Source organism: Acartia tonsa, chromosome 2, assembly GCF_053477335.1.
Source record: "Acartia tonsa isolate MP-2025a chromosome 2, ASM5347733v1, whole genome shotgun sequence".
In the NCBI taxonomy this organism is placed as follows: domain Eukaryota; kingdom Metazoa; phylum Arthropoda; class Copepoda; order Calanoida; family Acartiidae; genus Acartia; species Acartia tonsa.
This window is the reverse complement of record NC_137261.1, coordinates 46,806,858-46,831,620: the sequence shown is the minus strand read 5'-3', so window position 1 is coordinate 46,831,620 and position 24,763 is coordinate 46,806,858. Positions and strand designations below refer to the sequence as shown.

Below are 24,763 nucleotides of genomic sequence, written 5' to 3'. Positions count from 1 at the left end.
TTGAATTAACAAGTGAATATATTTAAACAAAGAATAACAATCAATATGATTATCTTTTAAAATAAGTTTAACATTTAAGTAAGTTCATTGATAAATATCACAAAATTCAAATTAGGGGGAAAATATATTTTTGGCGAAGGATTTGCATAAAATAGGATTAGAATAAATGATCAGGTATTGCAATTCCAGATTTACTTTCTTCCTTCTCTTTCAACTTCCAAATTGCTTCTTTAGAAAGGCCCCTGAAAAAAAGATTCATAAGAAAGTAGTTTTACTAAACCTTCATATGTACAGAAAAGGTTGAAAATAAAATAATGCTATATCCCCCTTTCTCCCTCCCCCCCTCAAAAAAAGAAGACAGTTTTGGAGCTTCGCGCTTAAAAACCAGGTTAACTTCTCACATTTTACACCAAAAAAATCATGGTTTTTAACCTTTCCTTGCAAATTTTACCCAGAAAGTTGAAATTTTGTACCACCCTCCACCCTCCTTAAAGCCTCATTTATGGATCTTCGCGCTTTTTCAAAACCAATCGTTTTTAGAAGCCATATAAAATTTTCATACTTTACACCAAAAATCATGGTTTTCAACCTTGACCTCTCTGAAAATTTTACCCATAAATAGATATTTTATACCCCCCCCCCCTCCCTCCATCAATACAAAGCTTGGACGTCTTTACTAACCTATCTTTAAGATATTGAATCCACTGTTGTTGATACCAAGGAGGTGCACATCCCAAACTGTAGTTGTAACTCACCAAGATCTCCTCATCTAGTCACAATATTTTAAACAAATCCTTATTGAAAGTATCAGGATCTCTGTAAGTCTGTCTGTAATGAAGGATCTCGCTAACCGCTGAACCGATATGGTTCTCCTTTACAGTTTAGCTTCTAATAGGTCTTTGAAAGGTTTATAGCTATTTATGAGGAGGATACCACCATCCTCCAAAGGGAATTAAAATGGGGGGGGGGTGACTATACCCCCCCATAGCCGCTTGTGGTAGAATAAATAAAATAGATAGCAGTCACTTAAAAGATGGTTATCTATTTATTTTTGGCTATACCAGTTATTTTCTGATTGTAGAAAGCCTCCTGGATTTATAGCTTTCTGATACCTTTTTATTACCTTTTCTGATATTTTTTAATGCAACAATTGACATGATCTCTCCAAATCTTGGATGTTCAAAGTCATGAAACATTGAGTTCTTCTCTTTGAAACTATGACAGGCCTGAAAGAAAATAATTTCAAATAATTGCTTTAGATTTATAAAATGAGATATTTTTACAGCAATATTATGTTGGAGCCGGAGTCGCCTTTTTAAAAGAAAGGCTTTTTATAATTAGGGTCTGTTTAGCCGTCCGTGCAAAACGGTTAGCTCTTTTTATCAACTTAGAAATGTAACAACTTTATAATCGTTACCCAAAAGTCCGTACATCCATTTAAGGTTAAAAATCATTTTGCTTTTTAACCTTTTCAACGTCAATTTTTTATGGGTTATTTTGTGAATACTGATTCCTATTACAACATGGTACAATGTTATAATCGAAGCATCTCTATAATCAAATTCTATTAAAGTATGTCCTTAAACAGTATTTAAGTTCAGCAGTTACATTTATATTCTGCTTTTTCAGTTTTGACACTCTACAATTGTTAATGTTCGTTTTTCCTACCGTTTCAGAACATCGCTTTTCTGGATGTTGTCATCATAGTTTTCAAATTGATGCGTAAAAACATTAATTTGATTTTGCAGATAAAAGAGCCGCTAAAAACATGCCTAATTTTTATGAGCTCCTATACCTTATGACCAAGAGTAGCACAGTAATCTTTTGTATTTTGACTATCTTCAGGTATATCCAGATCTGTACACTTGTCTAAACAAATAATATCTTCAGGTATATCCAGATCTGTACACTTGTCTAAACAAATAATATCTTTAGGTATATCCAGATCTGTACACTTGTCTAAACAAAAAATATCTTCAGGTATATCCAGATCTGTACACTTGTCTAAACAAATAATATCTTCAGGTATATCCAGATCTGTACACTTGTCTAAACAAATAATATCTTCAGGTATATCCAGATCTGTACACTTGTCTAAACAAATAATATCTTCAGGTATATCCAGATCTGTACACTTGTCTAAACAAATAATATCTTCAGGTATATCCAGATCTGTACACTTGTCTAAACAAATAATATCTTCAGGTATATCCAGATCTGTACACTTGTCTAAACAAATAATATCTTCAGGTATATCTAGATCTGTACACTTGTCTAAACAAATAATGGATTTATACTACTTGGAACTTACGCCATGTACCAATGTACTCTAATAAAGAGAAACTCTTAGCTGGCTAAAATAACGATCACCTCCCTAAATCCATCCCATTTACCCCTTCTACTGGATGTATGAACTGATCAATAAAAGATGTCCAATTTAGTAATTTGGATTAACGACAATTCTTCCAATCCACTGTCATGATATCCAAGTTTATTTTATATCCATTTAAAAATCCAAAATGATTTTCAGATAGAAACTAGTTTAAATCAAATTGATAAGTATTTGTTTTCTAGTAGCGAAGCAAAGCTACCCTATAATTTATTTTGTCATACCTGTCCGTCTATCAGCCAATCTGTTAATCCATAACGTTATGGGGGAAAATGTAATATTTTCGGCTGCTATTTAATATAGACTGTTATGTTTTTGTGTAGATACAAATCCGGACTTTTTAAAAACGGCCATAGCGTCAAAACTACTTGACCAATCATGACGTTTGACCCCACTATAAAAAGCTTAGGTAATGACCTTCCAGCACAAAAAAATGTTTGGACGATTGGGGACGTGTACTCCGAGCTGGCCGCGCATATGCTCAACAAAGCAGATTCGAAATGCGCTGGTGGTTTAATCTTGATTCTCGACTAGGTCCCACTAAATCTGACCTCAGCCCATCTTTAGGTGAGGTAGGGTTATAAAACTTGCTGGAGATACTCTTAGATACATAAGTAAGACACTAGAAAAGACTAGAGCTCTCTATCTGAAATGGCTTGGCCGTAGTACTCCAGCAAAGTTAAACGTGGCAGATTTTGAGATGTCAAAAACGTCAAAAATTGTGAAAATTTCTCGGTTCTCGATTTCAGCGACCCATATGAAACTTTAAAACTCATTTTAGACTATGGATTGCGCTGACAACCGCTGAATTGTCATGCCATTTCCAAAAAGGTAAAGAACGTCATTCTAGCTCAACTGTGTTCCAAATAAGAGCCTCCGTGTCTAAGGGTAGCTTGAAAGTTGGGTTAATTTGGATCCTACGGTTACTCACGTTCCTAAGGAAATGTGGCCTCCCAGCAGCCTGATCTTAATTCAATGGACTTTTGGGCCTAAAGCTACTTTAAAGCATGCACCAATAGACGTGTCCATATTACAAAGACCTCCCTCATAGCCACTATCAAGGAGAACTTCGACAACTTGGAAAGGTACATTTTGACATGGGCCTGCCGGCGGTTGAGGAGACGGGTAGAGGCGGTGAATGAGACTGGCGGCCATTTTTTTTTGAATAATCTAATAGTCATATACCTATTCTGCCTCCCAGTTTTTAAAATTCAATAAAATCTTTAAAATTGACGATTTTATGTTCATTTGTTTAAAAAATTGAAAAAGTCCGGATTTATGTGCCCCACCCTGTTAATGGTTAATTTGTCACCTGTCTGAACAAAAGATTTATCATATTTGTAGAGGTTTGTGGTCTTCTATCATTATATTTGTGCTTTGTTAGTTATGATATTACCATACGTGTTTTAATGAAAAGTGCTCACCTAGCGTCAATCTAAAATCAGACCAGTCTTCGTCTCCGTACCTTATGCTTCTTTTACAGTTATTCTAGATTCAAAATAAACTGTTACGCCTTTTTTTAAACACTAGCGGCTTCGCCCCTAGCCTGAAGGTTCAGGGGGAGAATTTTAATTTTTTTTTTACGATTTTTAAAGATATTTTCTGTATTTTATAACTCTTTATAACATTTTATAACTCTTTATAACTTTTTATATTTATTCATATTGACTTATGTTATTTAAAACCTTCGATATTTCTTTTTATGTTTTTAAAAATTTCTTTTTTTAAACACTAGCGGCTTCGCCCCTAGCCTGAAGGTTCAGGGGGAGAATTTTAATTTTTTTTTTACGATTTTTAAAGATATTTTCTGTATTTTATAACTCTTTATAACATTTTATAACTCTTTATAACTTTTTATATTTATTCATATTGACTTATGTTATTTAAAACCTTCGATATTTCTTTTTATGTTTTTAAAAATTTCTTTGCCATTTGCCTTTTTGAAGCTTCACAATCTTTTTGAATTTCATAAAACAAAGTTTAAAAGAAGAAAAGAAATTTAAAAAGAAGAAATATAATTGAAAATATAAAAAATTAATAAAGTATAAAAAATATAATTATTTATAAAAATATATAAAAACACAAAAAATTTGAAAAAAATATGAAATTATTTTTTTTGGGGGGAAAATAGCATAAAGCACCAAAGAACCAATAGGTATATACACTGAAGAGTAGAATCCAATCAGTTCAGCGGGGACTGAGATCTTAAGCTTCAGACGGACGGACGGACGGACAGACATCATTCTACTTTATATTATAAATATGTGCATCTAGGCAAGCACAATCGATACATTATTACTTGGATGTTGCACCACATTTGCATGTACTCTGATAAAGTAATACTCGCACCTGGCTTAAATAACAATACCTTATCTAACCTCTTTGCCCTATACCCTCCCCTCCTACTGGATGAATGAACTGATCAATAAATGAGGTCTATATTAGCAATTTAAATTTCCTCTGTCAATATATCCACGTATGTTCTAAATCCATTGCTCAAGAAGTTTTGTACAAAAAAAATATTCCAAAATGCAATAATATTTTTTTAAAAATATTTGACATAATTTACCTTTGTAATTCTGTAACCATTGAACAGGCAAACTAATTCCCCCTCTCCAATGTTTCTAAAAAATATATATAAACAATTAAAGTAAAGAATAGAGGGGGCATGAGCTATATGCAACTCTATACACAGGGCGGGGACCCTGTCCAGATTTTGTATTGGGTCTTTGAAATTAGCTAATGGCGTCGGAAATATAAACACAGCCGGGTCCTAACAAAACAATACTAAACAGTTTGTTAGCAGACGAATAGGGTCTCCTATTTGGCCCGATAATTGTCTGGATTATACATCTATACTTATACATTTATTTATAAATATAATTTTTTTATATTGATTATGATAATTTGAAATTTTACCATTCTAAAATAGTACTTTTACCTTGCCGCAAAAAGTCCTTCTCCAGCAAAAGGTATTCTAAATAGAAATATAAAGAAAATTAGGTGTCCTTTCCCTAGCTAAAAGTGCCTATCGCAATAAGATGTCCCCCACCCTCCTACAGAATTTTTGAATAAATTTAGATATTGTAGGGGTTAGTTTTCTCCTATTCCCAACATTCCTTTGGAGGGAGGGGGGGGGGGGGTAACCCTGTTTGGCCTGCGGTATCATAACACTGCGGGGCAACCCAGTAACCCATATAACCTAACCTTGCCTTACCGAAAGTAATAAACAAGCAAACGAAAGACTAGCCCCCCAATCCCAATTTTTTATAACTATTTTAGAAAAAAGGGGGAGGGATTCTGTGCTCAAAAGACAAAAGGAAAAATGCAGAAATTTAAATTAATATATGTAGAATATAGGTGGATACACTGTTAAAAATAATTTTTTTTTTTAGCATCAGATGATACTCTATATTCTTCACATTAATGTATAGTATCAATCCGTACGTAGTAGGAAAAAAACCTCATTACGATACAAGGAAGTTTTCAATGCTGTATTAAGTATTAGGTAATGTTCTGTGAAGTAACACGTAGTACTAAATAATGTATTTGTCTGTATAGTATTGTCTAATACGCTCTTGGGAATATAATTCAATACGGTAGAAGTAATTTTTCATTGCCCTCCTTCGCAATTGTTGTTACCCTCTATCATAATTTTTGATACTTTGTAGGGAATGAAACTGTTTTACTTTGTATGAAAGATCAGTTTATAATATATGATTATTATATGTACATATACATTTTGTTATATCAACAAACATACCAAGCAGAGCCATAAAACATTTATTTAAATGTAAATTTAGTAAAAAAATTACTTTAAAGATGTTTAGGACTAAACATTATCCTTAAAAATAAAAACTATGGTCAGTCATAATTACAAAAAACAAAACTATAAATCTGAGCATAAATAGTAACATTACATCTTTGTCTAAAACGACCAAGCATTGAAACACTTCCATGAGAGGTGTGCACAAATGGTGCCTGTTTCAATTATTCTTTACAGTACAGATTCGTACCCTAGAACGAATGAATAGTTACTATTTTAATAAACCATTCTCTTGCGTATTGTCTGATACGCTACAGCGTATGAAATAGTACTAAATCAAGAAACATTTCTACAGCGTATTTTCCGATACCCTACAACGTATAAAATATTACTATTTTTATAAACTTTTCTACAGCGTATTCTATAGTACCCTAGAGCGTATCAATCGATACTAAAAAAATGTATGGGTTCTGTATAGTAATAATTATTGTGTTATATAGTATTACATAGTGTTATATATTAATTATATAGTTGTAGGGCACTTACGGGTCCAATACTCTCCAGAGTATCAATTGATACTAAATAAAAAAATTATTTTTAACAGTGTATCATGAAAGGGAAAAAATGTCGTAAATTTAGGTTGCTAACTTTAAACTCATTTATTGGTCAGTTCTTTAATCCAGAATGAGGAGAGGGGATGGGGTAAAGAGAGTGGATGGAATAGTATCGTTATTTTAGCCCACTGCGAGTTTCACTTTATTAGAGAACATGAAAATCTGTTGTAAGATCCAAGTTAGTATATCTATTTTTAAGTTGTATGTTTATCATGTTGATAATTATTTTACCTGGAATCTTTAACATAAACAGTTTCAGTCTCATATTCATCCTTCAGAAGTGGTGTCCTAGAATAAAGTGAAGTAATATCAGAGATATATTTCTAAGGTTATGATGTTTAGAAGCAAAGCTATAATATAATTTGCTTTGTCTGTCCTTCAGATTTATTTTTTCGACTACTAATCAATTAATGATTTCCTATACCAACAAGTATCAAGTATATGAACAAATTATTCTTGCTTTCCATCCATAACTTTTTAAGTTTTTGTTTTGTTTTTATGAATATTGTCATACTTGTTAATGTTATTATGTTTAAAGTGCCATATGATATAATCAAATAAGATAATTGTTGCGAATTTTTTTAAGTGCCTTTAAAAATGACGTCATACTGGTCAATTAAAATGCATACTGGTCTGGCATTGGTAATTTAGTTTGTGTAATGGCCTATCATTGGTCATTTGTATTGTATTACGTCATTTTTATAATCCCTATAAAGAGCTTCAATTGTTGTACCTGCTTATTCTAAGAAAAGTTGATGGATCATATTTAATTGATTGTGTTCCAGTTGTTTTAAATTCTAAGGTTGGAAACCCTATCTAAAATAAATTTTTAATTATATGATTATTCTTTCAAGTAAATGTTTGAGAAGAAACAGATCTGTTTAGTAAATAATTATTTTTATTATATACATACATTTTTATCATTATTTGTTTTCATTAAAGTTAGACTTTATCATCTTAAAGGTGTGTTTAAGTTAGTTAAATGAATATGAGAAATGAACTGAACAGTTAATGGTTAATTATAACCTAAAATAATAATACTTTTTAATTAAAATTCTGCTTGAATGTTATTTTTTTCAAATTTAGAATAGCACATGCAATTCATTTGAGAAAAATACTACAAAATCTTTACTGAACTCTGAGTTGTTAAAAATCATGCAAATTATTTTACTTTCTTGATCCCATAAGATATCATGCATATTTATGTCTAAATGAATTTTAAAAGTTTTCTTTTTTAAAACAAATTCCATACCTCAAAATTTTAATTTAATGATGGTAAAATGAATATAGAATTAATATTGACCTATTAACTATTTAAAAAAGAATACATATTCTTAACAATTTGACTTAATTTGATGATACCTTCCATGATTGTGATGAAATGAGGATGGTACCACTCCCCCCTGCCCCTGACCCTACCAGTGTCTGAAAATCATCACAAATTTGTTAACATCAACAAAACAGGTTAACAGGGTCTCTTCAACACAAGTTAAGTAGCAGCTTACAGTGCATAATAAAAATTAACGTCATACAATACAAATGACCAATGATAGGCCAAAATACATTTTACTATTGGTCAATATAAATGTATACTGGCCTATCATTGGTAATTTGTATTGTATGACGTCATTTTTATAAGGCACTATGCGCTGCTTCTAAGTGAACATTGAACATATTCTTGTGTTGTAGTCTTAAAGGGATAGATGCTGCTTTCCACAAAAGTGCCTATCAAGCATTGAAACTGCTCACTCTTATTTTTAAAATAAACTAAAAATGATGAGGCGTTAGGCTTTTCCTGTGCCTAGCCCCTGCTGAAAGCCTTAAAATGCCCCAACCCTGTGGGCATACTGAGTCTTTAATATGACATAATCTAACCTGACCTAAAGTAATGACCCCTCCCCCCTCATTATTTTCTATTTGATTTAAAAATAAGGTGTGTGACGGTTCGGTACTTGACAAAGTACTTTGAAGTTTTTTAATGATAATTATTGTTGTATAATAATACACTATCCTTTAATACTACAACTCACAAGAGAAATATTTCAAAAGAAAAACTTTGTTGTTCATTCTGCTATAATGGTAGCAAGTTTATAATGGTTTTATTTCCTTTTTCACATTATGAGTATGTTACTGTTACCATTCTAGCAGAAACAATCAAAATTGAAAAAAAAATCTTTATAATATAAACATATATTAACATAGGTATTTCATTTTAGACAATTTAAACTTCTGTGTTAAACAACTAAGAAGGTATTCCGTAGGGTAGTAAGAGCAAATTGTAAAAAACTGAATATCAATATTAACAAATTTTTTAGACTGTAAACTCTCTTTTAACAATTAACATTTTAGTATGTGGGGGTAGTTATTAAGAAAATTTGTAACTGAACGTTGGGTAAATAGTTTAAATTGATGTATTTCATTTTTATGTTTTTTTTATTATTCTGGAAGAATGAAATATGACTCTTTCATCTTTTTATTTAAATTGAAAACAAAATTACATCCAGATGTCATTTTCCACTCTGCCTGATGTTAATTGTGTTAATTTAATGTTGCTATGTGTTGTGTATTTGTTACCTCATCACCCATAAATGCATTGATAAGTCTTGCATAGTGGCCTTCTACTAGCCGACCATTTTTATATTCACCTGAATAAATTTAACATCAAAAATTGTGTAACAATCCTAATAATAAAGTACAGGGTGTCAGGGTGTCTCTCTGTACCAAAGAATCTAACTAACTAACTTTGAGGGTAGCTTCTCACAGGACCCAGAAGGTTTATAACTATTTGGGAGAGGGTATCAGAACCCTCCTAAGAAAAATTGTCCCTAGAAAAAAATTCTCCATCCCCCCCCAAAAAAAGAAAATATTAAAATCCATCCCTCAAACATTTTTTTTTATTTTTTGTATTTAAATCTAAAATAAAAATTGAATTATTAAATTCAACTCCCCCCGATTCAAGTGCCTCTACAGGTCTCTAGGGGCGTAGCCCCTAGTAATAAATAAAGAGGTTATTTATACCTATGATTGCTTTGGTTAGGTTTGGGTACAGGTAAATTACATTTCCTTGGAATTTTTGTTTTTCATCCATGTGTCCAATATAATAAGAATTTTCTCCTGATCCTATTCTTAACTGGGAACCTTCTAATCTTCCATTTCTGAATTAGAATAGATACAATAATGGATTTATTATTTATTGGATCTTACACCAGATTGTCATGCACTCTAATGAAGGGAAACTTGTAGCTGGCTAAAATAATGACTCCGGCCATACATCAACCCCCTTTTATCCAATCACCCCCCCTCCTATAGTACGAAAGAACTGACCATAAATTATGTCCATGTTAGCAATCTAAATTGACGTTATTTCCATAATATCCACGTTCATTGATCCTTAATAAATCCTTAGCCATGTCCATCCTCCCCTTGCCAAGTCACAGTGGCCATTTCAAATTTGCTGGAGACCTGGAGGATCAAAACATTGAACCTGGAATTCACCTGGAAAGCTATAATTGCTATGCCTTTTATAGGTTGTTTTAGTATTTTTGTCATCTGCAATGCTTTGTTGAAGTCAAAATTTATTTGCTCTTTGTCTGGATGACCCTGCCTGTTTTGCTGGCATCCTGTACCTGCCAGAATGGTACTATTCAACACAAATCTTATATAAATTTATTTTTAATATGATTATATTAAATACATGTTTAAATTCCAGTCAGATTAGCTTTCCAATAAATAGCTATTTTTCTCTACAAAATATTTAATGTAAATTTAATTATTTGATGCAAACCTGTAAAATCCATATTGAATAAGTGTACCACCTCTTAAAAATATCCTATAAGGACCATTTCTTACTCCGTTCCTAAACGTATTAAAGTAAATAGATATAAAAATTTAATGTCAGCTACACATATGAGCAAACAGAGAAAAAGAGAGAGGAAATAAGAAATAAGAAATCGGAGAAGGAAAGAAACAAAGATAAATGGATTGTGTGAGAGAGAGAAAGAGTAAAAAAGAAAAGGTTAAATTTTTAGATAATACAACCTTTCCTGCATTCATTATCGTTCTAATATTTATTTTTTATCTTTTCTTCAATAAATACACACTTGAATTGCAACTTTGAAAATTTTTACCCAAGGAAAAAATCTTGTCATAGGTAAATTGCACAAAAACATCTAAAGGAATATATATTCATAACTGACTATACAGCAGATATACTCAAAGCTAAAACAATTAGTGTTATAGACTGACAGACAAACACTTGAAATATCTATAAAGTGGCTTCACTTTTTAAAAATGTCTAAAATCCCACCTAAAAATGATTAGAGTTGAGGTGCATTGTCTATTGTCCACCAATGTAGCAGGTCCATGGAGTAAGCCATTTATGAAATAGCCTCGTATTATTCTTTCACCTACAATACATTTATGGAACGTCATTATCCCTTTAATGGTTGCTGGAACATTCATAACCACCTTACCCTTCCACTCACCCACTATTTTTTTAGTTTTTCAAATTAATTGAATTATTAGGCCAGGAAATTCATGCACGATTAAGGCACTGTAGGGGATAGTTTAATTGAATAAAAAAGACAAGAGGAGATGTTATGTCCAGTAATTTTAACAAATTTTTCAGTATGGCTTTGAAACCGAATATCTCACAATAACGGAAAAATCATACAATGTTTCACGAATTTTGAAATAAAAATCATAAAATTAACACCAGTTTTGCTTGAACAGGCCTTAGGCTCATCGGGTCAACAAACTGGTTTTAATCTATCATTTTAATATCCGCAGAAAGCTGTCTAACACGATGCGATATATAATCTAAAACTAAGTTTACGAAAATAGAAAGTAGAATTTTCACAGGCACAAAAATGTATAGGCTTAAATTAAGATAACCTTCACTAAAATCCTCTGTTTCTGGAAGTTGTAATTCTGCATGTCCTTTTCCTAAACCATTTTCCAGTCCACCTGATAAAATAATATTCTTTTGGCTAAGCTTTAAACCTCTGAGAGGGAAGGTTATAACCTCTTACATCTCTCATCTAAAACGATCTAAGATTTTAAAATCTTTAAACTTGGTCTGGGGTTAAAAATGGTAATAATTGTTGTATTTTACAATTGAAAGATATTATAAAATATTTTTTTATATTTACAAGATTTATTGAGATAAATATTGCTTTCCATTCGTTTTTTAACCAAAATTAATCATAAAACAAAGAAAAAAAATCTTCCAACGATAAAATCAAAATCCACTAATTTTGAGATAATCCTAGAGCGTTTTACTTAAGAGATTTACCCCCTGTAAGTTTGGCGCCCTAGTATGTTAGTCCCCTAGTACGTTTGTCCTCTAGTACGTTTGTCTCACTAGTACTTTTGTCCCCCTAGTACGTTTGTCGGTGTACCTTATAGGAATAGGAAATTTTCACATTATATTTATTCTGCAAAATAGAGATACCTATGTATTTTGTGCCATCTTTAAAAATTAATTCATATTCATCATCATCCTCTTCACTAAAACAAATGATCATATTTTTCTCACAGCTAAAAACCGGTTTGTGAATGCCTTCACTGTCTTTAAGAAAATTTTGTTTCATCCTTCTATAAAAGTAACATGATGTCTCTGTGTGTGTGTATCTGTCTGTACATTAAGATCACACTAACCGCTGGACCAACATGGTTCTCCTTTACAATAGATCTTCTTATAGGTTCCATGAAAGGGCATATAATTATTTTTAGAAGGTTACCACCACTCTCCAAAGAGAAATATTAACTATAAAAAAATATCCCATCCTTTTTTACTCTCCCTCCCCCTTCTCGTCACTCTCGTGCCACTAAAATTTTAAAGATTATACATTATTACATATGTTGACCATTGATTTATAAATGCATTCTTACCATCTATGTTACTTTCATCTTTTTAAAAAATCCTTGAAATACTTGTTGATGTGCTACTCCGCAAATTTTCAATGATTAAACTTCCCTATCGTATTTTTTGGATTTTGTTATTCTTGTTTGAGATCTTACCTGACAGAAACAGCGAGCTTAGAATTAATCACTTGAAATTCAGACTTATTTTCGTCATTGTTATTTATGTTATTATTGTTGACATTTTCATTGTTATCATTTTGTAGGAATATGTCAGCAAGGTTGAAGTCTTCAGATTGAACACATCGTAGCCATTCCCTAAAGATTAAAACTGGTGATTTATTTGAGCAACACCTTTTCGCCTAGAAATCTCAAAATTGTTTAAAATGCCTAGTTTTTGCAGGGCGGGTTGGAGCCCTAAGCTTACGGGGCCTACACCTAAGGTGACCTGCGTGCGGACTACCCAGTAACCGCTATCACCTAACCTAATCTGACATAAAATTATTATTTTAATTTTATTTCAAAATAAAGTGGTGGGCTCTGTACTCGCTTAAGCACTTTGAGAGAAACAGCCGATTTTTAAAATTGTAATAAAGCTTTGACCTTACTTATTAAACCCAACTTGTTTTTAAAATCCTTTTATATTATACTTACTTTAAAAGAATAAGATGAAGCTCATTTTGTGCCATTATAATTTATTATTTCACTTCAGAAAATACTTTAAACTATTTCATTTCATGATCTTTAATAAAATATAATGTAAAACTCAAAGTTAAACTTTTGTAGACACATGTTTGATTTAAATTCTAGTAAATCTAGTTTACACTTTAAACTAAGCAAAACCTTTGATAGTTAATATCCGATAAAAATTAAAATTAAATTTAAATATTATATTGAAAAACATTTAATGATCATTCCAGAAGCACACAAAGCTAAAAGTAAATATTTATAACTAAATACATGTTTGTTAATTACTTTATTAGTCAAGATAACAACTTGATAACATTGATAAAAAGATAACATGCTTAGAAAATACTTTCTTACTTCAAACATTTGCAGATTATTTTACCAATCTCAGTTGAAAATAAGAATTTGTAACATAATTTCCAGTATTGCTTTGTAACCGATTGATGTCCGCTGGATTAAAACCGATTCTCAGACATACTAATCTTGCATAACATCGTATTACAGACAATTTTACACAAATGCTAAAATAGAAATCATAAAATTAATTCTAGTTTTGTAATTCTTGATCTGCAGTCCCTCGGAGCTCACATAACTGATTTTCATCTTTTGATTTTTCATTTTAATAACCGCGGAAAGTTGTCTACATTACGATGCGATAAATAACTGTACTTACTTTATAATTAAAAAAAAAATCATGTATATTTTTTTGTTAATTATTATTTTGATAATAACTTTAAAAACAACAATAGTATGTAGATTTCTATTTAACATACAATGTTAATAAACTTTTGAAAACTAACATTGTTTAGTGTAAAATAAGGGAATTTCTATAGTTATTTATAAAAGTATTGTTACAATAAACTTTCTATGTAACATAACTTGCCAATGTGCCGTTATACTTTTGTGATTAAATGTCTTTGGAATGTGTTTTTGCCCGTGACATTCAAGTTAAATTGGCGGGAAGCCAAACAAATCATTTTTAGTGAATATACAATTCAACAAAAACAATAGCTTTTATTTTTTTTGACAGGAGATGCTAATAATAATGGAATAATCTATTCTTATAAAAATATGTTATTTTTAAGTTTCATGTTGAAACCTGATTTAGAGATTTTGATATTGATTTTGTTAGAGACCCCTTCCCGACCTTATACCTGACACAGCAGCCTTCCAGAAATCCAGGTGTGTTTTTCAGGTATACCTGGAAAATAATAACCTTATACATAGCGCAGCAGCCCTCCAGAAACCCAGGTATGCTTTTAAGGTATACCTAGAAAATATTAACTTTATACCTGGCATAGCGAGTCCTCCATAATTCCAGATGTATCATTCAGGTATACCTGGAAAATAACAACCTTATATCTGGCACAGCAGTTCTCCAGAAATCCAGGTGTGTTTTACAGGCTGTCTATAATACGATGCGATAAATAACTATTACAGTCATCAGGGTTTCTTTTAGATTTATCATTTTTGGTTTGTTTTTGTTGAAAAGAATAAACATTTACCTTTCTACACAAATTAAAAGAAAAGACACTGTTAGGATAGAACAATTAAAAGTACAATATCCTAATCATGGGCTTTTCAGTCCTTCAGACAAACTAGAATCCCAGCTCATTAACAAGCTAGCAGTATCATAGATTAAACTGTTATAAAAACAACATTAATAAGCTAAGGAACGTTTCTGTCGTTTTACCTCCTAGCTATGTAACGGAATGTTAGATTGTCTCCTATGAAGCGTGGATCACGCCCCTTGCCCCTGCAGGAGTCTGTTATCACATGGACTAAAGGGTTAAGACAATGGCCGATAAATTAATGTACATCTACAAACACGATTCACAAAATTACCTCTAACTTAATGAACCAACAAATCAAAATCCAATAAGAGTCCATAAAATTGTCGAGACAACGAATAAGAAAAAGTAATTTAAAACTTTGGGGACGAGTGTAATGAACAGTCTAATATCCCCTCCCTCCCTGATAAACAAAGGTTTGACAAAGTTCTCCCAAATATTTGTAATTGCAATTAAAGGATTAGTAAATTTGTTAGTTTTTCCTCGTGTTACATAATATATGAAATGTAACATGAACAAGGATGATAACATCCATAAAAGCGATGCTCTAAATTCAGAAGGAATGACAATGAACAATAACTCTTGAAGAGTGTCAGAACTTAAAAGCAGAACATGAATTTGAAAGTCAAAACAAAATTGTACATAAATTTGTTGCAAAATTGCATAAATACAGGATACAGTTTAAGGATTTACTTTCATTTTTAGGATTTGATAATAGAGATGACTCGCATATATTATTGATTTCGGGCGGACCAAGCCCAATAATAGAAAAGCTTCGCTTTTAACAAGGATGATGACAACACAACTAAAGGGAAGCTCAACAAATTTTTGTCATTAAAAAAACTTTGAATTTGACAGCCTGATTGAATTTCATGGGTCTGACAATGACAGAGGTAAAGGTGTAATTTTGGTAAATATTGTCAAAATCACACCCACTTTTTGTCAAAGACACAGTGACTGTATTTTTAAACTAGCAGCTGCGCCCCTGGAATCTAGGGGCTCTGTATTTTAAGGGAAAGAAATAGCTGGAAAGGAGCCTAAAACCATCCCATGACCTGTGTAAAGATTCTGTAAAACGTATAACTCAATCGGTGCAACTTAGTTTTCGATATCTTAAGCTACTGACGTATCAAATATTACTATTTTAATAAACTATTCTACAGAGTATCTTCCCGTACCTTATAGCGTATCAATTGATACTAAAAAATGTAAGGGTTCTGTATAGTAATAATTATTGTGTTATATAGTACTACTTAGTGTTATATATTAATTAATATAATTGTATCATACTTACGGGTCCAATACTCTCCAGAGTATCAATTGATACTAAATAAAAAAAATATTTTTAACAGTGTAACTCAAAATTATCTATTAAATCTATTTTTATTTTAAATATATGATAATTTTTTTCTTATATAAAAAATAACTATTCTTTTTTAATATTTATTATAACAAAATTTGAGCTAAAAAGCTCTGTAATACATATAAAATCACAAATTTGCATAGATTCAAGTCTATTCTTTTTAATATTGAGATTCTTAAATTTTACATATGGTTTAAGGATACACATCTTTAGAGATCCTTTTTAATACTTTTGGTAACTTTTTTCTTTTCTTTTATTTTTCTCCTTTCTTCTACTTATTCGGTCTCCTAAAATAGAAAATTTCAATTACAAAATGATTTATTTATTATTGTATTTTATATAAATTTTCTGTTAATTATCCTTCTGTTTTGCATATTTTTAAGCATATTATTCAGTATGGTTTCGAGACGAATAATATCCGCTGGATTAGAACCGGTTCCCAGCAATACTGAGAAATCATGTATAGCATCGTATTTTTAACAATTTTCCACGAATACTAAAAAGAAAATCATAAAATCAATACTAATTTTGTTAGCCCGGTCCTTCGGCCCGTCGGGGCTAGTAAAACTGGTTTAATCTTATAACTTTTCATTTCAATATCTATAATACAATGCGATAAATAACATATCTATCTATCTCTTCAAACGCTGTCCTTCTCTCTATATACCTCAGCCACTGCATCAACACTGAGATCCTCCTCTGGAAGAACATGTTCAGGTTCAGCTACGGCCTCCTCATCACCACGGACAGCAACTGCTCCAGCCTCGTCAGAGGCAACAAAAGTGGTGTCTTGGACCCAGATCTCGTTTCTCCTAAAACATAAAAATGTTGTTAAAAAAAATATTTTAGTATTTCTAAATCTTTATTTTTATATGACATGCTTTTCAATATTGTTTACCTGTTGAAAAGAACCATGGGGCTGTTGTAACCATTGGTGTAGTACTCATCCTTGGGGTGAGCCTTGCCCAGGATCATGTACTCCAGCACCTCTCTCTTCTCAGCCCAGTCATCAGAGGACATCATGTGACCTCCGAATTTCATGGAGTATACTCTCATTCTGGGCCTGGAAGAAAGAAAACACATATATTGCTGGATAATAATAATACCAGTGATTTAATTAATAGGAAGCTAAATTCAGCAATAGCAAAGTAGATAGATAGGTAAAAAAAGATATTTAGATAGATAGAAAGTTACCTAGTGTGGATATAAACAGGTGAAGTCTCAAGGGGCTGAGGTGGGGAGGCCTGGTGTTCCATGGGAACATAGAAGCACATCTCTTGCTCTTCAAGATCTCCAGCATCAGCCTCCTTGATGATCTTGTGGTGGGTAGATACAGGTCTGGTCATCTCTACCTCCTGGCCCTCCTAAATAGATGGATATTTAGATAGAAATTAAGATAGATAGTATAAATAGATACATTGTTAGGAATAGTAAAAAGAAAGATTGTTCGATGGATATATTAGAATTTATATGTATTGTATATTGTGCACAGACAAAATTTATTTCGATTTTAAATAAATAGATAGATTTAAAGATAGATTTACCTTGTTAACACCGCTGATATACTTGAATAGCTCTCTGAACATCATGCTGGAGGGGCTCTTTCTCCATCTCTTAGAGGACATTATGGTGAAGGGGTTCATGTTCTTCAAACCTAAATAAAGAAAATTTTAATTTTAAAAAGTTAATTTAGTTGTGACACAGGGAAATATATATCACAAAATTAATACAGGTTTTAGAATCATTAAAATCGACCAATAAGCAAAAATGTTGACTCACCAGCCATGGGGTCTTCAGCATTGTCAACTTCAGACTTGACACAGGCAAACTTCACGGAAGGATACTCGCGAAGTTCATATGGCTAAAATAGAATTCAAACTTAAAAACTAGGGGGAAAAATACCAAAAATATCTTCGTTAAAATGCATTTTCATAAGTGATTTTAGAAGTAGTTCAGTATGTCTGTTAAATATTGTAAACTAAAATGTTAATAAATATCAAATTTGGGTTAATTTTTCAAAAAAATAGATTAATAATTGTTGAACACTTACTCCATAGTCTTCAACAACAGTGTAAGGAAGTTCCTCGTGGTCATTCTCATCATCATGTCCATGTCCGTGTCCGGAGCCGTGGTGACCTTCTACAAATAATAAAATATTTATGTTTCCATGATGGCTTTTAAACCGATTAATATCCACTGGATTAGATTTTCAGCCTAAACTACTAAAAAAATTACTAAAAACTTATGTATATCATTTTATTACAGACAATTTCCCACGAATATTGAAAAGAACTTTGGCCCTCCTGGGCTAACAAAACTAGTTTTAATCATAAAACTTTTCATTCTACAGAAAACTGTCTGTAATACGATACGATGAATAACTATTCTTGTATCTTTGTTTAGAATTTAGAATAAATAATATCATATAATATTTTCAAATCAACAGTTTTGAGATTTTTAGACAAAAAATAATGTTTTAAGTAGTACCTTTATGCTTGAAAAATTGTTCACCAATCATCTTCCACTTGTTGTTGTCATTGCTGTGGTGGTAGGTCATTGGCTGGTGGGAGATATCAACCTGGGCCATAGGGTTACCCATGTAACTGAAGGACAATGGTCTGTGTGTATCCTAAAATATGGAAAACTTGAAGAAAAAATCTAACAACAAAATGTGATATAATTTTATTATAAATTTCTAAGTAACTATGAATATAGCAACAAGTACCTTCATGAAATATTTTGAAGAATGATATTTATTGTATCCGCCATGGCCCCATGGAATACAGGATACTGAACCAACAAATAGGATTACTAGTAATCCCTTCATTTTTATCTGAAACATCCAGTCATATTATTATGAGTTCATTTTATAAAATGATTAAAATTATTAGAGAAATAGAAAATAAAATCCTCAAAATGTTATAAGCAACATCCAATTCTTAGTATTAAATTTTATGTAAATTGAAAAATATCAGTTTTAATATTGACATCTTTGTTTGATGATTTTTGAGGCCCCAAAAAGACAGGGGGGTAAAACGTTCAAAATAGTCTCAAAAAAACTTTAAAAGTTTATTTCTATCAATAACTTGTAAAAGATTTTGGAATAAGAAACAGCCAATATAAAAAAAAGTGTCAATGTCATATTATGTAACTCTATGCAAAAATAGATCCTTACATAACCAAAAATTTGTTAGAATCTTTGTGTTGGTTGTAGTGAACTGCTTGAGGGTAGACAAAGAACTGAGGAACTGAGCTAGGGAACCAAAAAGGTTATGAAAGAAAAAAAGAGAAAGTAAAATAAATGGCTTTGAGGAGCGCAGACGTACTATGAGGCGCGGGCGGAGGGAAAGAAAGTAGGAATAAGGATATGGATCCTATAAATTTATTTTATCCTTGCATTGATAATTGTCCACCGGTACGAAAATAAAATCATAAATTACTTTTTAAAGGTTGACTAACGACCAAGCCAACAAAATATCTCCTATAGCCTCAAAATTAAGGGAAATGAGAATTGGATTTCATTTACTTAAATTAGGATTGTATTTTGACAATGATTTGTTATACATTTTTTTTCTAGAATACACATCTTTGCTTTTAAAGGGATGAACGAACGGGATATGTGATTTTTCTGTGTAAATATGTATGTGAGCGTATGAGATTTAGTGTGTGTATGAGTATTTTGTGTGTGTGTGTGTGCTTTAAAATGCATCCATAGGTCGCGACGCGCACCTAACCGCCCGGCATTTTGGAAAATAAGTTTCTCCTAAGTATTTTTTTGTTGCATAGAAGATACTCAATAATCTAATTTTCTTGTCAGCCTACAAGGTGCAGGGCAATCTGTCAAGCATTTTAAAAAGACAATTAATACTTAAATTTAAGAAATTGCTAAGAATCCTAAAAAAAATATGAATTTTTTAAAGTTAGCTCTGTTAAAATGTATTATTAAAAGAAATTAATTGTTTTATCCATTAAAACAAAATAATAAAGCAAGTTAATTCTAGATTTTTCAATATATAAAGCAGTAATATGTATGTATACTAAACCATAGTAGCCATAGCAACAGCAATTTGTGCGTCTGTTCTATGGAAAAGAAACTGATAAACTGATAACATGCAAGCTAGGGAGAAATAGAGAAAACTTTGAGCCAGGATATATGTTTAATATATAATATTTTTTTATATTCAAAGAAAGAAAAGAGTAAGAGGAGTTGGATAAAAGGAAAGGGGGAGAGAAGGACATAAAATAGAAATTAAGGGGGGGGGGGGAGGGAGGAAAAAGGTTAGATGCAAACTTGCAAAGGCCTGAGAGAGTTTTTTTTTCAATTATATAACAGAACACAGTTCAATATTTAATAGACAATGGAAAAAAACTGTCTTTGACTGACCTATATAAAGATTCTCTAAAATTTATAACTATATCAGTCTATTGGTTAGTCTTAGAGTGCATTATTAAGGAAATTAAGAAACAAAATACTTAATGGACAAAGAGAAAAAATACTTAGCAGCCATGTTCGTAGTATTATTGCAGCACAGTAATTTGATAGCAGACAAGCTTACATGTACCTTTACTAGAAGTAAAGCAAATCGGTCCAGCGGTGCTCTTCTAAATAAGGATACACAGTAAATATTTTGGTCAATAATCCTATCTTTTTTTCTATATCAAATGGTGCGCTGGAGTTGAGAAATGGGGGGGGGGGGGGTAATGGGCGTTATAGCGTCCCTGTGTCATGTATATGAAAGTGTAAGGTCATACAGAACAAGGATGCCAAAAAAATAAAAATAAAAAGTTATATGTGCATTAATGGTTTTATTATTACTTGGATCTTACACCAGATTATCATGTACTCTAAACTTGTACTTGTACTTGGCTAAAATAACGGCCCACCCCTCTTTACAACATCCTCTCTCCTTATTATCCAGTAAATAGTGTCCAAGTTAGCAGCCTAAATTGATGACAATTTTCCCCTTTCATAATATCCACTTATATTCTACATATGTACATTTGTGCAGTCATTTGAAGCGTAATGCATAAACCAAATTATAGAACTGTAATTTTTGATAAATTTTAAAAAATTGACTAAACTATTTTATTAAGGATCGTCATTCGTTAGTAAATGTCCTAAAGGTGTTAAACTTTTACTCCTAAGGCTTTTAAAAGTAAAAAAAAATTGAAAAGTGTACATTTAATTTTTTTCTGAAAAGTTTTGAGTGGCTTTGCATCTGATAAGAGCAAGGGAGAGTGAGATAGAGGAATGGCACGAATTGGTACAGTATCCTTTCAGGGGTAAAGGGTAGCCAATATTTAGTAGTAATTTTTTTTATCGCCTGTAGCTTATGATTTCTACTGAACTGACTGGGTTCTTCATTTCAGGGATGATTTACATAGGTCTCGAGATGTTTTTAGACTATTTCATTTTTAGATTTATGTATTAAGATGGCTTTGGGCTTCATGTCTGTCTTTTCCTACCACTTTAAATCGAGAGCCCCAGATGCTAGGAGCGAACTTACTTGATCCTCAAACCCTGAACGATTTTTACAAAAGAAAGCGAAGGGGTTTAATCATGGATTTCAAGGGATAAGTCAATGAAATAAATTCAAGTGCATCATCAAAATTATTGGTTGAAAAATTTGGACACTTGTGAATTAGCTTACCAATGAAGTTAAGTAAAAGTACTCAAATATGTTGAGCCAACGAATAAGATTAAAAGGTTGTAAAACTTTGGTTTCCAGTTTAATTTTCAGTCCAGGGTCCTCTCCCTGCTTGGTTTTAAAAGTTTTGTTTTGTCCGTGCCTGTATGTAAGGGTAATATTTTTTGGTGCGTGGATGTGTGTTATAAAACCTATATTGTTATATAAGATTTTGTACACTTTTATATCCAAATCGTTTTGCTACTCAATTTAATATTGGTTCTGTATAAATTTGCCCTCTTTTTCAAGGTTAATATCATCATTTTTCAAGATCATACGATAGTACGTACTAAACGTTTATAGAAGCGAATAAGAACGTTTAAGATTTTAAAATGGAAACTAAAAATAAAAAAAATAAAAAACCCTTTTAACAGTTATAATTTTATAAATCTATCTCAACGATAACATTTAAAACATTTATAACAGTTTAAAAAACTGCTGCTTCATAAAGAAATACATTTCAAAGAAAAAATTCTTTATCATCAATCGCATCTGTAATAGAAAACAACAACATAAATAAATGAAAAAAAGCATTAAGAATTATACAAAAGTAGTCAAATTGTTAAAATATATCATTAAAAAATTAATATCACAGCTACTGTATAGATCTTAACTCTATGAAAACCAAACAAAATATGAGGAGAAGCGGTCAAACTAGCTGTTGTGTTACAAGAGAGAGAGAGAAAGGGAAGGGTATATAATGTATATTTTGAAGGGAAAAAAATTTAAACAATTACAACAGCATTTTGAATCAAGTTCTACGATTTAACAATGCAATGGTTTAAATTTTCTAATATAAAATTTTCTCTTGCTAATCTTATCCAAGTTGCTCGAATGAAATAAAAAAAAATGAATTAATCTGTATTTAACTGGATTATTTGTAGAGTAGTTCACGCATATAAGTCCCAATAATTGTATTAAGAAAGAGATGATGCTTAATGTTCAAAGGGATACAAAAAGTCCTCAAAAAACAACAAAAGAAAGTTAGAGAAAAACAAGCTTTACCAAACTTTGAAACTCCCTTATTTTACCCTTCTCAAAGTTTTTTTTAAAAATCAGATTACATTCCTCAGACATTGGAAACCTCTCATTTTAACCCACTCAAAATAAAAAACTTAGACGTCTTTGCTTTACATACAGACAAACAAAATTACGGGGTAAGGAAAGTTAAGCTTTTTAGAACCACTTTGCTTGTTCATGAGCTAAAATTCTTTTCCTAACAGGGTTAGTCAGTCGACTATAGCAGTAAAATGATTAGCACTTTTTACTACAAACTGCATTGAATAGAAGCTGCGCTCATGTAATGTGAAATCTTGAAGAAATGAAAGTGTAAAGAATTTGGATGAGTGACAACTTTTACCACGGATCAGCACATATAGCAAAGCTACTCTAAAATTATTTATCTTCATTTAGAGGCGTGCAGAAGAGGGTGGATTCACCCTCCAGGGGTCCAACTCTACACTACTCTACCCCTCTTGACAGGGGTCTACACTAATAATATACCCCCCTATTGCAGCAGAGGGGATAGACAAGTAAAAAGACACAAACCCATTAAAATAAATAAGGGTGTAGACAAAAAAAAATTCTCGCTTCCATTTCAGAAAAATTTACATTTATTTAGTTTTTTTTTTACCCCAAAACTGTTTGTCTGCGTGAATAAATCACTATATGCTATATCAGATGTTCAGAAGGCTCACACTCACCTGATCACACACTTACACCGCTTTTGTTATCACACCCCTCCTTAACCAAACTTTAGATTAAAAAAATTTCCCAAACATTCGGACAATTGGGCGTTCAAATAGGACCTAGTGGTAGTTAGAATCAGTTGAGAACAAAATTCCAGCCGTTCCTTCTTGCCAGATATTGCCATTTTAAGATTTTTAGTAAAATTGCACTAAATATCCAAATACAAACTTAAATCTACTTTTAATTTTTTAGTATAATTTTAGTGAGACAGCTTATTAACAGAGAATCTTTGCTCCTGTGGCTAAACTTACTGCCTGGAGTCCCTAACAGAGAGTGCCTGTATGTGTTAACACAAGTAGGGATTCGAACCCATTCCCAAATGGATTGGGTAGGTTGAGACCTAATGGTGCCCACAGGCTCCCATTAACCCTGCCATTTGGGCAAAGCTTAGAATAATGTCACACACCTGGCCCCTAAAATGGGCTGTGAGTTACTCCCCTGCCAATCATAGATCAGCACATCCGCCATGGAAGGATAGCTGCAGGTGGTGGGCTGCATACCTTCACTCAAGATGCAAGTTAGCCCTATTCTGATTTTGATCCTCCAGGAGATCATGGTAGTGTGCATCTTGAACTATGCCCAGAGCCTGGGAGGGTTCTTTCTGAGGGAGTTGGGGACACTATTACTGTTTGACAAACCCAAGCTGATGGTATGGATCAATAGGGAGAGTAGCCATGGTCGCCCCCACTCACATTAAGCAAGTGGTCACAGCCCTGCCAAGCCTGGGGAAGGCCCAGAGCCCCTCCCACAAACAGCTGCTAAAGACAAGAAGCCCTCTAGCTGTAAAATCAATTGTCTGGCCAGGGCAGCTTTCATGGGGCCACAGCCCTTGTCCCCATCGACTTTCATGAGGTCATGGAGCACCTGTTCAGAGCTGACTGATGACCAGGATATTGGTAGCGTGAAGTTCTTGGCCATTCCCATCAAGATAGGGGCCTGGGCCCCTCAAAAGGTATAACTGAACAGGGGCTATTCTTAGTTGTACACCCCCATGGTGTTCAATGTGCCTCCAGGAGGTGCGACTGCATCAAACGGCCCCCCAGGAGAGAGATGGTGGTCAAGACCAGGCCTAACT

The 24,763-nt window shown here is 32.3% G+C and overlaps 2 protein-coding genes across 3 annotated transcripts; both read right to left on the bottom strand.

Annotated features, from left to right (window-relative positions):
* On the bottom strand, positions 1-13,384 carry LOC145312005 (histone-lysine N-methyltransferase SETD7-like). Of its 2 annotated transcripts, XM_080151089.1 has the most exons (18): positions 13,286-13,384; positions 12,791-12,949; positions 12,222-12,277; positions 11,663-11,734; positions 11,076-11,175; positions 10,554-10,625; positions 9,788-9,924; positions 9,344-9,414; positions 8,132-8,194; positions 7,503-7,585; positions 7,001-7,057; positions 5,331-5,366; positions 4,959-5,013; positions 3,814-3,877; positions 1,796-1,869; positions 1,124-1,226; positions 682-769; positions 1-242 (listed from the first exon to the last, which is right to left on the bottom strand). In XM_080151089.1, the coding sequence occupies exons 1-18, from the start codon at positions 13,318-13,320 to the stop codon at positions 158-160; spliced, it is 1,410 nt and encodes a 469-aa protein (XP_080007215.1). In that variant the 5' UTR covers positions 13,321-13,384; the 3' UTR covers positions 1-157. The 2 variants fall into 2 exon arrangements, with proteins under 2 accessions (XP_080007215.1, XP_080007216.1); XM_080151090.1 differs by lacking the exon at positions 8,132-8,194.
* A 2,934-nt stretch (positions 13,385-16,318) lies between these two features.
* Positions 16,319-19,494, bottom strand: LOC145312004 (uncharacterized). Its single transcript, XM_080151088.1, has 9 exons — positions 18,978-19,494; positions 18,740-18,881; positions 18,303-18,391; positions 18,032-18,113; positions 17,797-17,906; positions 17,447-17,616; positions 17,151-17,315; positions 16,920-17,064; positions 16,319-16,539 (listed from the first exon to the last, which is right to left on the bottom strand). Exons 1-9 carry the CDS (start codon positions 19,092-19,094, stop codon positions 16,528-16,530), a joined length of 1,032 nt encoding a protein of 343 aa, XP_080007214.1. The 5' UTR covers positions 19,095-19,494; the 3' UTR covers positions 16,319-16,527.
* Between the last annotated feature and the right edge of the window lie 5,269 nt (positions 19,495-24,763).

What these genes read in the sequence shown, in the direction of transcription:
- LOC145312004 (XM_080151088.1), bottom strand. Translation starts at nt 19,094, where the DNA reads ATGTTTCAGATAAAAATGAAGGGATTACTAGTAATCCTATTTGTTGGT. An exon ending in ACAATTTTTCAAGCATAAAG is followed by an intron (nt 18,392 to 18,739) that starts GTACTACTTAAA and finishes TATTATTTGTAG; the next exon opens with AAGGTCACCACGGCTCCGGA. An exon ending in TGCTGAAGACCCCATGGCTG is followed by an intron (nt 17,907 to 18,031) that starts GTGAGTCAACAT and finishes TTCTTTATTTAG; the next exon opens with GTTTGAAGAACATGAACCCC.
- LOC145312005 (XM_080151089.1), bottom strand. Translation starts at nt 13,320, where the DNA reads ATGGCACAAAATGAGCTTCATCTTATTCTTTTAAA. An exon ending in ATGCATTTATGGGTGATGAG is followed by an intron (nt 8,195 to 9,343) that starts GTAACAAATACA and finishes GATGATTTTCAG; the next exon opens with ACACTGGTAGGGTCAGGGGC. An exon ending in TTTCATCACAATCATGGAAG is followed by an intron (nt 7,586 to 8,131) that starts GTATCATCAAAT and finishes AATTTATTTTAG; the next exon opens with ATAGGGTTTCCAACCTTAGA.